This window comes from Chiloscyllium punctatum, chromosome 44 (assembly GCF_047496795.1).
Source record: "Chiloscyllium punctatum isolate Juve2018m chromosome 44, sChiPun1.3, whole genome shotgun sequence".
NCBI classification, from domain to species: Eukaryota; Metazoa; Chordata; class Chondrichthyes; order Orectolobiformes; family Hemiscylliidae; genus Chiloscyllium; species Chiloscyllium punctatum.
This window is the reverse complement of record NC_092782.1, coordinates 65,929,624-65,943,292: the sequence shown is the minus strand read 5'-3', so window position 1 is coordinate 65,943,292 and position 13,669 is coordinate 65,929,624. Positions and strand designations below refer to the sequence as shown.

General features: G+C 44.9%; 1 protein-coding gene across 7 annotated transcripts in view; it reads right to left on the bottom strand.

Moving 5' to 3' along the window:
* pcloa (piccolo presynaptic cytomatrix protein a) overlaps window positions 1-13,669 on the bottom strand; it is a 603,113-nt gene that overhangs the window by 92,501 nt on the left and 496,943 nt on the right. For all 7 annotated transcript variants that reach the window (XM_072563105.1, XM_072563109.1, XM_072563107.1 and 4 more), the window contains one exon: window positions 1,409-1,538. In XM_072563105.1, the coding sequence (XP_072419206.1) occupies window positions 1,409-1,538 (130 nt within the window). The remainder of the gene's footprint in view (window positions 1-1,408; window positions 1,539-13,669) is intronic.

The following is a 13,669-nucleotide window of genomic DNA, read 5'->3' as shown; positions in this document are numbered from 1 at the left end:
CCTTTCATCACAGTTCTGCCTATCATACAAATGAATAATGTGGTATATGAAATTTAGGATGACAGCCAACCAAGCTATGTTTAAAAAAATGCACAACACTGTATCCAGCATTCAGCAATTGGACAGCATTTGCTGCATAATCCTGAGCGTGTGAAAAATTATATGCTGACAACCAATCTGTGGTTGTAGTTGGACTCACACTGTGGTGCACTTGCATGTACTCGAATGCAGCTTGTTCTTTGCAGATATAAAAACATGAACAGGCTCTAATTCTGTTTCAACTCAACAAAATAGGTGACAGCCATTTGTTGTTTTATTTCTCAGGCCAAGGCCTTAACCAATAAGAGTCGATCTATCAGGTTTAATATTTAAACAAAGCCTGGCACTTAACTGTCATCCATTAATTACTGGTGAATTTCCCAAGGAAATGCTTCTAACAATGAAAAGGATACTGACTAATGAATCAGCACTGTTCTCTCTTACAATATAAATGTTGATTTGTCCCTTAAAATTGTTATTCTTGTGAACTGTCCTGATGAGTATAAAACAAAAAGTTTTGATAAAATGCATCTTCTTCTAGAAATGTCAAGTTTTGTACAAGCAAATAGCTTTTCATAATAATGCTTTATCAGCTAAAGGCAAATGGTAGATGGTAATCACCTGAAGCCAGGTGAATTCCTGGGGTCCGGAGTCAATGTTGTGAACTCCCAAGGCAATTCCCTCTTGACTGTATACCACTGTGCTGCCATTTAAGGAACATTGATATTTATGTTTGAGAAATGGTCTATAAAGCAGGATTCTGAGAGAAAGACTATGTCAGCTTGTTAAGTGACATGTCTCCCAATTTTGTTACAAACTCTCAAATGTTATTCAGGAGGACAAACTACATTAACAGGACTGTGTGTGCTGCTTTTGTTTCTAGTGTCTTCATCACTGCCCAGTGGCCTATCTGGTTGTCCTTCTTTTATCAGACTTTGAAGTGCTTAGATACAAGTGAACATTTTGCATGGCAATTTTAGAAGATATTTATGAGTCAATCACATTACTGTAGACTTGGAGTCACAAATTGGCCAGATCAGGTAAACAGTGCAGAATTTCCTTTCCCGTGAAGCAGATAGATTTTAACGACAATGGTTTAATGATCACCTTTTAATTCCAGATTTATTAATTGAACTAAAATTTTATCATCTACTGCAGTGGGATTCAAATTCATGCAGAAGTATTTACCTGGATCTCTAGATTATAAATCCAGTGACATTACCGCTAAAGCACTGTCTCTCATATATGCCATTATACTTGTCATTTGTGATGTACTCAGTAGTCAGTATCATTCAGTGAAGATACCAAACATCTCATTATGAAATAGTAAAACTCTTGTAATTTAACACTTATTATTTAATTAACTTACATTTGTGGGGCAGTGAACACACTGTATTCCCCTCCTGGTGTGCTGCCTTCACTGTAGCCACTCCCAACACTGCTGATGGATGAGGCAGTGGAAATAGAAGATTCAGTAGTCCTGTGACTGGTGGACCTTGCTACATAGAGATTAGAACAATGGGTTAGCTCAAAATAGAATAATTCACCATTCTGGCCAAATATCAAAATTACCCATTTCTATTACACGCAAACTTATTTAAAAAAATACTCATTTCTGAGACGTGTATCTTGCCACGCCAACATTTATTGTCTTGTCCAAATAGGAATATTGAGCTCCATCAGAACACAATAATGGGAGACCTACAGGGCTTGGTTTGTGGGGGTGGGGTCTCTGAGCTCAGGTGAAGAGTAGGGAATACTGTGCTTGAAATGGGTCAAGTGTGGGGGGGGGGGGGAACGACAGTGCATGGTTTTGGCATTGTATCAAGGGGTATGATTTCTATCCCTGACCCCAAGTTTGGGTTATCCTGGAGAGGAGCTAGTGAACTACCTTTTTGAATTCTATTGCGTGGCTTACTACGCCATTCTGAGGCAGTTACAAATCACCACATTGATGTAGATCTGGAATCGTTCAAACGCCAGGCGATGTACTGAGAACAGATTTCCTTTCTGAAAGAACATGAATGAAGTAAATGGATTTTGCAACAATCAGCCAGTACTTTGATGGTCAGTTTTACTGAACTAGTATTTTTCCAGATTTAATCTATTAATTAAATTTAAATTTTCAGTTGCTGTGGAAGATTTTGAATTTATACCTCCACATTATGAAACAAGACATTTCAACTCCCAGTCCTGGAACTTAACTATTATGTCACCATAAGCCTTTCAAGTGGAAAAAATCTGAAATCTGCAACTTATTTTGTCCTTATTCTCGAGCAGTCATAGAATTGTAGAATCATAGAATTGCACAGTGCAAAAGAGGCTTTTTGGCCGATTGAGTCTGCAGCAAAAGTTTAGAAACACCTGAGCTCAGCCCAATCCCATTTACCAGCATTTAGTCCATAGACTTGAATGTTATAAATGTGCCAAATGCTCCTTCAGGTACTTCTTAAAGGATGTGAGCCAACTCGCCTCTAATAACCTCTCAGGCAGCACATTTCAAGCTATTACCACTCTCTGGGTAGAAAAGACTTCTCTGCTTTTGTAGTTTATGCCTAGATTGATAAAGGCAAGTGTCCCCTCTACCTTTTTCACTCCCCTACTAACGTGCCCTTTCTCCTTCAGAGATCTGTGGACAAACACGCCAAAGTCATTTTGTCTCATAGAATGTCCTAGCGTCATGCTGCTCATTGACTTCTTCCTTGTTAAATTACTCCTTATAAAGTGCATCATCTCAAACTTTTCAACTGCTACTTATTTGCCCATTTGATCATCCTGTTTATACTTTCTTGTAGCCTAAGACACTCAACTTCACTGTTAACCACTGAACAATCTTTATGTCATTCATAAATTTACTAATCCATTCCCCCCCATACAGTCAATGTCATTTATGTAAATGACAAATAATAGGAGACACAGCACAGATCCTCATTGTCCACCACTGAACATTGACTTCCACTCAATAAAGCAGCTTTCTGTCATCATCCTCTCTTGCCTATAACTGAGCCAACTTTGAATCCAATTTATCAAACTATCCTGTATCCCATGTGCATTTGCCTTCTTGAAAAGTCTCCAGTATGGGATCTTGTCAAAGGCTTTGCTAAATCACATAAAAGCTACATCAACTGCACTACCATCATCTACTCACCTGGCCACATCGTCCTAAAAAAAATCAATTTGTTCTGCATGACCTCCCTCTGATGAAGCCATGCTGACTACCCTTGTTCAAACCTTGCCTCTTCAAAGTCAGAAGTCATATGATGCCAGGTTATTGTCCAACAGGTTTATTTGAAATCACAATCTTTTGGAGCGCTGCTTCTTTGTCAGATGAACTTTGTCTGTTAGAACATAAGAACACAAGAATCAGGAGCAGGAGTAGGCCATCTGGCCCTTTAAGCCTGCTCGCCATTCAATAAGATCTTTCTGTGGCCTCAGCCTTACTATCCTGCCCTCTCACCATAACCCTTAATTCCTTTAGTGTTCAAAAAAGTATCCATCTTATCTTTAAAAACATTCAATGAGGAAACCTCAACTACTTCGCTGGGCAGGGATTTTCACAAATTCACAACCCTCTGAGTGAAGAAGTTCCTCCGCAATTCAGTCTTAAATCTGCTCCCCCTAATTTTAAGGCTATGCCCTCTTATCCTAGTTTCTAACTGGACTTTAACCAGTCACTATGATAACAGGGACTTTCAAATGAATGATTTCTATTCAAAGCATGTTTGCTGCAAAGGATTTTTAAAAGCAGTGTGCGAATAGGTTCTATAGATCTTCCTCTTACAATCAACAATATGTGTGTTACTTTTTACAAAAGTTGTGGATAGAAGTGTAGTGTCTTCAATAATTTTCTAAAAGGTTGTTAGAAGGATAAAGAAAACATATTGTAATCTATTTTCAGATATCACTTCATAAATTTTATTAGAGAGAATAAAGACAAGAGCTACCCCATTGTGATGTCTACTGCCGTCTCTTCCCGTTCCTCTAAATCCCCTCAAATTACCTCCTTCCATGCCTCTGTTCCCACCATTCTCCCTACAATCTTTCCAACAGCAACGTCATCTCCTTTTTACCCTACCATAGCAACTCTTCACCCTTCTCCAAAGCGTTTCTCCTACTGACCATAAGCCTTATATGTCCATCCTGATGAAGAGCTTATGCTTGAAACGCCAGTTCTCTTGCTCCTCGGATGCTGCCTGACCTGCTGTGCTTTTCCAGCACCATACTCTCGACTCTGATCTCCAGCATTTGCAGACCTCACTTTGTCCATCCCCCTGCCTATCGTCATGAGGGTGGCAGTGAATTACTTTGAGAAATGGAAGGTTTTGATGTCTGCAATTGAGGCTTTACATCAGCCTCAACCATACAAATAAAAGCACAGGTCAATCAGAAATTCAAGGTTTGTGTAAGGTAGAGAGAACATAAAATGGTGAATGCACCACAAAGTGTTCAGAAAAGCCACACACTCAGACCAGATGCTGAACTACAACAGCAAACCATCCAAACACACAAAAGAAGCTGCATTAGGGCCCTGTTCGAAACGGCTATAATGTAGCTGTCCTGACTTGCGAAGAGAAGAAGAGGAACACCTCTACACAGAGTCTTAATCAACAATCGATATTCCTGCAACTTCATCAGCAGATGGCTAACAGACAAACAACACGGCAAGATCTTGCCATGACCCAACACACTAATCACTCTTATCTTAATAAAAAACCTCTTGAAACTGACAGCCAGACTTCTCTAACCATTTGGATCCATGACAGCTCATAAACCGACAGCCATACTCAGACAACAATTCACCACAATAAAAGACCCTATATCCATCATGTTCAAGATAAAAGTAATTTACAAGATTCCATGCAAAGACTGCATGAAACACTACACAGGACAAACAGGCATACAACTAGCAATCCGCATCCACAAACATCAACCAGCCACTAAATGCCACGACCAGCTGCCCCTAGTAGTCAAACACACAGATGACAAGATGATAAGGGAATCTGGAACACACTACCTAAGAAGGGAGTTGAGGCTGAAGATATCACAATCATTAAAAAGTAGTTGGATGAGCACATGAAATGTCATAACATTCAAGACTATGGGCCAAGTGCTGGGATGTTGGACTAGTGAAGATTTAGTTGAGCCTTGGCAGTACAGACATCATAGGCTGAAGGGCCTTTTCTGTACTGCGTAAGCTCTATGAATCTTTGATTCTAACATTCAGACCATAGACTCATGGGGATGCACCAGGTTATGGGTGCAAGGGCAGATTCATAATTCATGATCCAGCCATGCTCATTTCCTGACAGGAAAGTAGTAGGGAATGTTAGTGCGAGCCAGGCCATTGGATAGTTGAGTAAATGTGAGAGGCTGAATAGTGTGCAAGGCTATCAGATGTTCTTGCTGACCTTCAGCTCTGAAATGACCCTATCTCTCTGAAAGAGAGGACACTTGTTGACTGCAGCTGAATATTATTGCCTCAATTTTCATATGCAAGAAGCTGGGCAAGGCTTTTGTGGTGCAGTGATAGTGTTCCTATCTTTGAGCAAGGAGGACTGTGTTTAAGTCCCACCTGCACAAGAATTGCATTATGGCAACTCTACTGGTTGATTGGAAAGCATAAGTTGTCAGGAAATAGGAGCAGCAGCAGGTCGTCTAATTTCTCAAGCTTGCTATGCCATTCAATGCAAGTAGGGTGATTTTCTGTCTCATTTTCCCTTTCCCATCAACTCCTGCTTTGACTTAGCAGGGAAATGTGCACCAATAATCAAGCTTGATTGTTTCACAAGCCAACGCAGATATGTAATAACCCAATTAAACTGCTAAGGTGATCAATTTGCCAAGTGACTGCTTCCTGGACAAAACCAGTTCACACTAGGTTTTTGTCATTTATTGGAAAATAACTCTATTTATTGTAATCACACTTTTTAAAACAAATACCAGAGAAAAATAAAACCTTGATTTTCTACTGTTACGTTACTTAAACAATAGCCTTTAAATTCTCAAGTGAGCAGACATTTGTTCCCAAATAAAACAGACATATTGACACAAATATTAAGAGGTGAAAAATATAGATAGGGAAATCAAAATTATGAAGACCAAAACATTCCAGACCACAAGGCAGGGTTAATTATCTACAACAGTTCTTCAGAAGCTAGCAACGATGACATGCTGTTGTCTGTCCAGTGATGTTAATTGTTTACTTCAGTGGTTGACCAGATAAATAACTGCCTTGGGTTACAACACTAAAGAAAATAATCAAAGGACTGTGGATGCTGGAAATCAGAAACTAAATCAGACATTTCTGGAAGAACTCAGCAGGTCTGGCAGCATCAGTGGAAAGAAAGCAGAGCTAATGTTTTGGGTCCAGTGACCTTCTTCAGAACTGATTGTAGCTTCAAAAATATTAGTATATATGCTAGAAAATTGGTTGGGGGGAGAGGGAAAGAGTAAATGATAGGTGGAGATGGAGCCCAGATGGAGAGAAAAACAGTTGGGTGAACAAAGGAGTGGGTAAAGGTCAGCCGAGGAAAATGAATAGCTGCTAATGAGAACCATTAGTGGCTGACAATGAGTTGCTTGTAGGAGTAGTCCATGTGAGGACAGGGTCAAGATTAGAGTGGTGCTGGAAAAGCACAGCCAGTCAGGCAGCATCTGTGCTGCAAGAAAATTGATGTTTCGGACAAAACCCCTTCATCAGGGCCTGGTGTGTGGGAGTTGGGGCAAGAAGAGAGGAGAAGGTGCTCAGGCCCTAAAATTATTGAACTTGACATGGTCCAGAAGGTTGCAGGATTCCCGAGCAGAAAGTGAGATGCTGTTCTTCTCGGTCCCTAAGAATTTTCTTCAACTGTTTCTCTATCACTGATGTAAGGCTCACTGGCCTACAATTTCCTGGATTACCCTGGGGGGTTGCCCTTCTTAAAAAAAAGAAACAATCTTGGTTATTTTCCTGTCTTCTGGGCACTCGCCTGTGGCTAAAGAGAATACAAACATTTCTATCAAGGGCTCATCAATCTCCTCCAGTGCCTCCTTCAGTATCCGGCATTAGATCCCATTGGGCTCTTCAGACTTGTCTACCTTATCATTCTTCAAGAAATCCATCTCATCCTCCTTCTTAATATTGACATACCTGAGTATCATCATACCTCAGAATATCAACATACCTCTCTTTAAACTTACCATTACCCAAGTCCTTCTCCTTAGTGAATACCGATGCAAAGTACTCATTAAGGACTTCATCCAGTTTCTCTGCTCCACACAAATTCCTTCCTTTGTCCTTGAGAGGACCTATCCTTATCCTAGCTACCCGTTGTAGTGATTTTAACAATGTTAGCCAAGTGAACCGCATAGAATATGAGTTCCCTGATTGGATCAGCTTAACACTCCCAAACAGGGAGCTCTGGCTGACAGATATAAACAGGAGTGTCAGAGGTTCTGTTTACCCTGACAGCTGGCTCTGAGGCAGCTGGACCAGTGTCAAAGACTTTTCACATGTAAGTCAAGGGTGACTTAGTGATGGGATACTGGTCTCTGTGATGTTGTTTCATTTCTTGCTCCTAATTATACAACTAAAATGCCTTGTAATTCTGCTTAATTCTATTCGCCAACCCTCCTACTTTCTTGAATAAGTTATTTTCTGCTTCCTTGATATTCCTCAAGGGTCATTTTTGATTTCAGTTTCCTCGTGTGAATTTTGGAGCAGCTCCTGAGTGGCATGCTTTCTTGTAGATTTCTTAGAGTTATTATATAACAAAAGTATAAGACTTTTTATTTTGAATTAGTTTTTGAAACTTTTAGAGTGGAGCGCTTGTGGAGAGGCCTACATGTGGATGGTCTGGAGATTTTTTAAAAATCTGGACAATGAAAGCTGACTGTTGGAAGATTTGAGGAGGAGGCATTTTTTTGATTATTTCAGTGAAGAGCTTGATTTTTAAAATGATTTATATGTTTAATTTTTTAAAATCTTTTATATGATTAAGATTAAAATCTGTGGGTAAGAAGGAGTAGTTAGTTTTTATATAAGGTGCTATTGAGAGCTTCTTTTTAGGCTAAATGTCACTACGGGCATTCAAGAGACATAGAGTGTTATGACCAGTAGATTTACAGAGCTGGTCACACAGCAGGATCAATCAGATAGATTGGTGACTGTCAGGAAAGGTAACAAGGTAGTTCAGAAATTTCCAGTGGCTATTCTTCTCTCAAACAAATAGTCCGTTTTGGGTAGTGTTGAAGGGGATAGTTGCACAGATGAAAATAGAAGTGGCAGTCAGATTTTGGGCACTAACAATGAATTTTACAGTAAGTGAGGTTTGACAAGATTCAAAGGCGAGAAACAGTGGGCGAGAAACAGAGAGGCTGAAAAAGAGGGTATGAAGCAGAGGACGAGAAACAGAGGGTGAGAAACAGACGGCAAGAAACAGAGGGTCTGAAACAGATGGTCTGAAACATAGGGTGAGAAACAGAGGAGGAAAAACAGAGGGCAAGAAACAGAGGGGCTGAAACAGAGTGCAAGAAACATTGGGGTTGAAAAAGAGGAGCTGAAACAGAGGGCGAGAAACACAGGAGCTGAAACAGGGGTGCTGAAACAGAGCGGCTGAAACAGAGGAGCTGAAACAGCGCGGGAGAATCAGAGGGGGAGAAACAGAGGGGCTGAAACAGAGAGGGAGAAACAGAGGGGCTGAAACAGAGGGGGAGAAACAGAGGGGGAGAAACAGAGAGGCTGAAACAGAGGGGCTGAAACAGAGGGCGAGAAATAGAGGGTCTGAAACAGAGGGGCTGAAACAGAGGGCAGGAAACAGAGTGACTGAAACAGAGGGGCAGAAACAGAGGGGGAGAAACAGAGGGGGAGAAACAGAGGGGGAGAAACAGAGGGGCTGAAACAGAGGGTCTGAAACAGAGGGCGAGAAACAGAGGGCGAGAAACAGAGGGGCTGAAACAGAGGGGCTGAAACACAGGGCGAGAAACATAGGCGCTGAAACAGAGGGGCTGAAACAGAGGGGCTGAAACAGCCGGGCTGAAATAGAGGGGCTGAAACAGAGGGCGCAAAACAGAGAGGGTGAAACAGATGGGGAGAAACAATGGGGCTGAATCAGAGGGCGAGAAACAGAAGGGCTGAAACAGTGGGGCTGAAACAGATGGTGAGTAACAGAGGAGCTGAAACAGAGAGCGAGAAACAGAGGGCAAGAAACAGAGGGCAAGAAACAGAGGGGCTGAAATAGGGAGGGTCTGAAACAGAGGTCGAGAAACAGTCGGCAAGAAATAGGGGGGCTGAAACAGAGGGTCTGAATCAGAGGGCGAGAAACAGAGGGGCTGAAACAGAGGGGTTGAAACAGAGGGTGAGAAACAGAGGGCGAGAAACAGAGGGGCTGAAACAGAGGATCTGAACCAGAGGGCGAGAAACAGAGGGCGAGAAACAGAGGGGCTGAAACAGAGGGCGAGAAACAGGGGGACTGAAACAGTGTGCTAGAAACAGAGGGGCTGAATCAAAGGGGCTGAAACAGAGGGGTGGAAACAGAAGCGATGAAACAGAAGGCGAGAACGGCAGGGTCTGAAACACTTGGGCTGAAACAGAGGGCGAGATACAGAGGTGCTGAAGCAGAGTGGGAGAAACAGAGGGGCTGAAAGAGAGGGCGAGAAACAGAGGGGCTGAAAGAGAGGGTGAGAAACAGAGGGCGAGAAAGACAGGGGCTGAAACACTTGGGCTGAAAGAGAGGGCGAGATACAGAGGGTCTGAAACAGAGGGCAAGAAACAGAGGGGCTGAAACAGAACGTCTGAAACAGAGGGGCTGAAATAGAGGGGCTAAAACAGGAGGTCTGAAACAGGGGTGAGAAACAGAGGGCCTGAAACACAGGGCGAGAAACAGAGGGGCTGAAACATAGGGGCTGAAACAGATGGCGAGAAACAGAGGGGATGAAACAGAGGAGCTGAAACAGAGGCGCTGAAACAGAGGGGCTGTAACAGAGGGGCTGAAACAGAGGCGCTGAAACAGAGGGGCTGTAACAGAGGGGCTGTAACAGAGGGGCTGAAACAGAGGCGCTGAAACAGAGGGGCTGAAACAGAGGGCGTGAAACAGAGGGGCTGAAACATAGGGGCTGAAACAGATGGCGAGAAACAGAGGGGATGAAACAGAGAGTGAGAAACAGTGGGGCTGAAACAGAGGAGCTGAAACAGAGGGGCTGTAACAGAGGGGCTGAAACAGCCGAGGTGAAACATGGGCGTGGAAACAGAGGGCGTGAAACAGAGGGCATGAAACAGAGGGCATGAAACAGAGGGCAAGAAACAGTGAGGGTGAAACCGGCGGGCTGAAACAGAGGGGCTGAAACAGAGGGTCTGAAACAGAGGGCAAGAAACAGTGAGGGTGAAACCGGCGGGCTGAAACAGAGGGGCTGAAACAGAGGGTCTGAAACAGAGGGCGTGAAACAGAGACTGAGAAAATGAGGAGTGGAAACAGAGGGGCTAAAACAGAGGGCAAGAAACAGAGGGCGAGATTCACAGGGGCTGAAACATAGTGCAAGAAACAGGGGGGCTGAAACAGAGGGGCTGAAATAGGAGGTTTGAAACAGAGGGCGAGAAACAGAGGGGCTCTAACAGATGGGCTGAAACAGAGGGTGAGAAAGACAGGGGCTGAAACTCTTGTGCTGGGAGAGAGGGCGAGATACAGAGGGTCTGAAGCAGAGGGTGAGAAACAGAGGGGCTGAAACAGAAGGCGAGAAAAAGAGGGACTGAATCAAAGGGGCTGAAACAGAGGGGTGGAAACAGAAGGGATGAAACAGAGGGCGAGAATGACAGGGTCTGAAACACTTGGGCTGAAACAGAGGGCGAGATACAGAGGGTCTGAAACAGAGGGCAAGAAACAGAATGGCTGAAACAGAGGACGAGAATCAGAGGGCAAGAAACAGAGGGTGAGAAACAGAGGGGCTGAAACACAGGGCAAGAAATAGAGGGGCAGAAACAGAGGGCGAGGAACAGAGGGCGAGAAACAGGGCGAAAAACAGAGGGGCTGAAACAGAGGGCGAGAAACAGAGGGGCTCTAACAGATGGGCTGAAACAGAGGGCGAGAAAGACAGGGGCTGAAACACTTGTGCTGGAACAGAGGGTGAGATACAGAGGGTCTGAAGCAGAGGGTGAGAAACAGAGGGGCTGAAATAGAAGAGCTGAAACAGAGGAGCTGAAACAGAGGGGTGGAATCAGAGGGCGGGAAATAGAGGGCGAGAAACAGAGAGGGTGAAACAGAGGGGCTGAAATTGAGGGGCTGAAACAGAGGGCGAAAAACAGAGGGGCTGAAAGAGAAGGTCTGAAACAGAGGGGCTGAAACAGAGGGTGAGAAACAGAGGGTGAGAAACAGAGGGTGAGAAACAGAGGGGGAAAACAGAGGGTGAGAATCAGAGGGGCTGAAACAGAGGGTGAGAATCAGAGGGGCTGAAACAGAGGGGGCAAAGCAGAGGGGCTGAAACAGAGGGGCTGAAATAGAGTGCAAGAAACAGAGGGGCTGAAACAGGTGGTCTGAAACAGTGTGCTCGAAACAGAGGGCCTGAAACACAAGGCGAGAAACAGAGGGGCTGAAACAGAGGGCGAGAAACACAGGGGCTGAGACAGAGAATCTGAAACAGAGGGGCTGAAACAGAGGGCGAGAAACAGGGGGACTGAAACAGTGTGCTAGAAACAGAGGGGCTGAATCAAAGGGGCTGAAACAGAGGGGTGGAAACAGAAGGGATGAAACAGAGGGCGAGAATGACAGGGTCTGAAACACTTGGGCTGAAACAGAGGGCGAGATACAGAGGGTCTGAAACAGAGGGCAAGAAACAGAATGGCTGAAACAGAGGGCGAGAATCAGAGGGCAAGAAACAGAGGGTGAGAAACAGAGGGGCTGAAACACAGGGCAAGAAATAGAGGGGCAGAAACAGAGGGCGAGGAACAGAGGGCGAGAAACAGGGCGAAAAACAGAGGGGCTGAAACAGAGGGCGAGAAACAGAGGGGCTCTAACAGATGGGCTGAAACAGAGGGCGAGAAAGACAGGGGCTGAAACACTTGTGCTGGAACAGAGGGTGAGATACAGAGGGTCTGAAGCAGAGGGTGAGAAACAGAGGGGCTGAAATAGAAGAGCTGAAACAGAGGAGCTGAAACAGAGGGGTGGAATCAGAGGGCGGGAAATAGAGGGCGAGAAACAGAGAGGGTGAAACAGAGGGGCTGAAATTGAGGGGCTGAAACAGAGGGCGAAAAACAGAGGGGCTGAAAGAGAAGGTCTGAAACAGAGGGGCTGAAACAGAGGGTGAGAAACAGAGGGTGAGAAACAGAGGGTGAGAAACAGAGGGGGAAAACAGAGGGTGAGAATCAGAGGGGCTGAAACAGAGGGTGAGAATCAGAGGGGCTGAAACAGAGGGGGCAAAGCAGAGGGGCTGAAACAGAGGGGCTGAAATAGAGTGCAAGAAACAGAGGGGCTGAAACAGGTGGTCTGAAACAGTGTGCTCGAAACAGAGGGCCTGAAACACAAGGCGAGAAACAGAGGGGCTGAAACAGAGGGCGAGAAACACAGGGGCTGAGACAGAGAATCTGAAACAGAGGGGCTGAAACAGAGGGCGAGAAACAGGGGGACTGAAACAGTGTGCTAGAAACAGAGGGGCTGAATCAAAGGGGCTGAAACAGAGGGGTGGAAACAGAAGGGATGAAACAGAGGGCGAGAATGACAGGGTCTGAAACACTTGGGCTGAAACAGAGGGCGAGATACAGAGGGTCTGAAACAGAGGGCAAGAAACAGAATGGCTGAAACAGAGGGCGAGAATCAGAGGGCGAGAATCAGAGGGCAAGAAACAGAGGGTGAGAAACAGAGGGGCTGAAACACAGGGCAAGAAATAGAGGGGCAGAAACAGAGGCCAAGGAACAGAGGGCGAGAAACAGGGCGAAAAACAGAGGGGCTGAAACAGAGGGCGAGAAACAGAGGGGCTCTAACAGATGGGCTGAAACAGAGGGCGAGAAAGACAGGGGCTGAAACACTTGTGCTGGAACAGAGGGCGAGATACAGAGGGTCTGAAGCAGAGGGTGAGAAACAGAGGGGCTGAAATAGAAGAGCTGAAACAGAGGAGCTGAAACAGAGGGGTGGAATCAGAGGGCGGGAAATAGAGGGCGAGAAACAGAGAGGGTGAAACAGAGGGGCTGAAACTGAGGGGCTGAAAGAGAAGGTCTGAAACAGAGGGGCTGAAACAGAGGGACTGAAACAGAGGGTGAGAAACAGAGGGGGAAAACAGAGGGTGAGAAACAGAGGGGCTGAAACAGAGGGTGAGAATCAGAGGGGCTGAAACAGAGGGGGCAAAGCAGAGGGGCTGAAACAGAGGGGCTGAAATAGAGTGCAAGAAACAGAGGGGCTGAAACAGGTGGTCTGAAACAGTGTGCTCGAAACAGAGGGCCTGAAACACAAGGCGAGAAACAGAGGGGCTGAAACAGAGGGCGAGAAACACAGGGGCTGAGACAGAGAATCTGAAACAGAGGGGCTGAAACAGAGGGCGAGAAACAGGGGGACTGAAACAGTGTGCTAGAAACAGAGGGGCTGAATCAAAGGGGCTGAAACAGAGGGGTGGAAACAGAAGCAATGAAACAGAGGGCGAGAACGACAGGGTCTGAAACACTTGGGCTGGA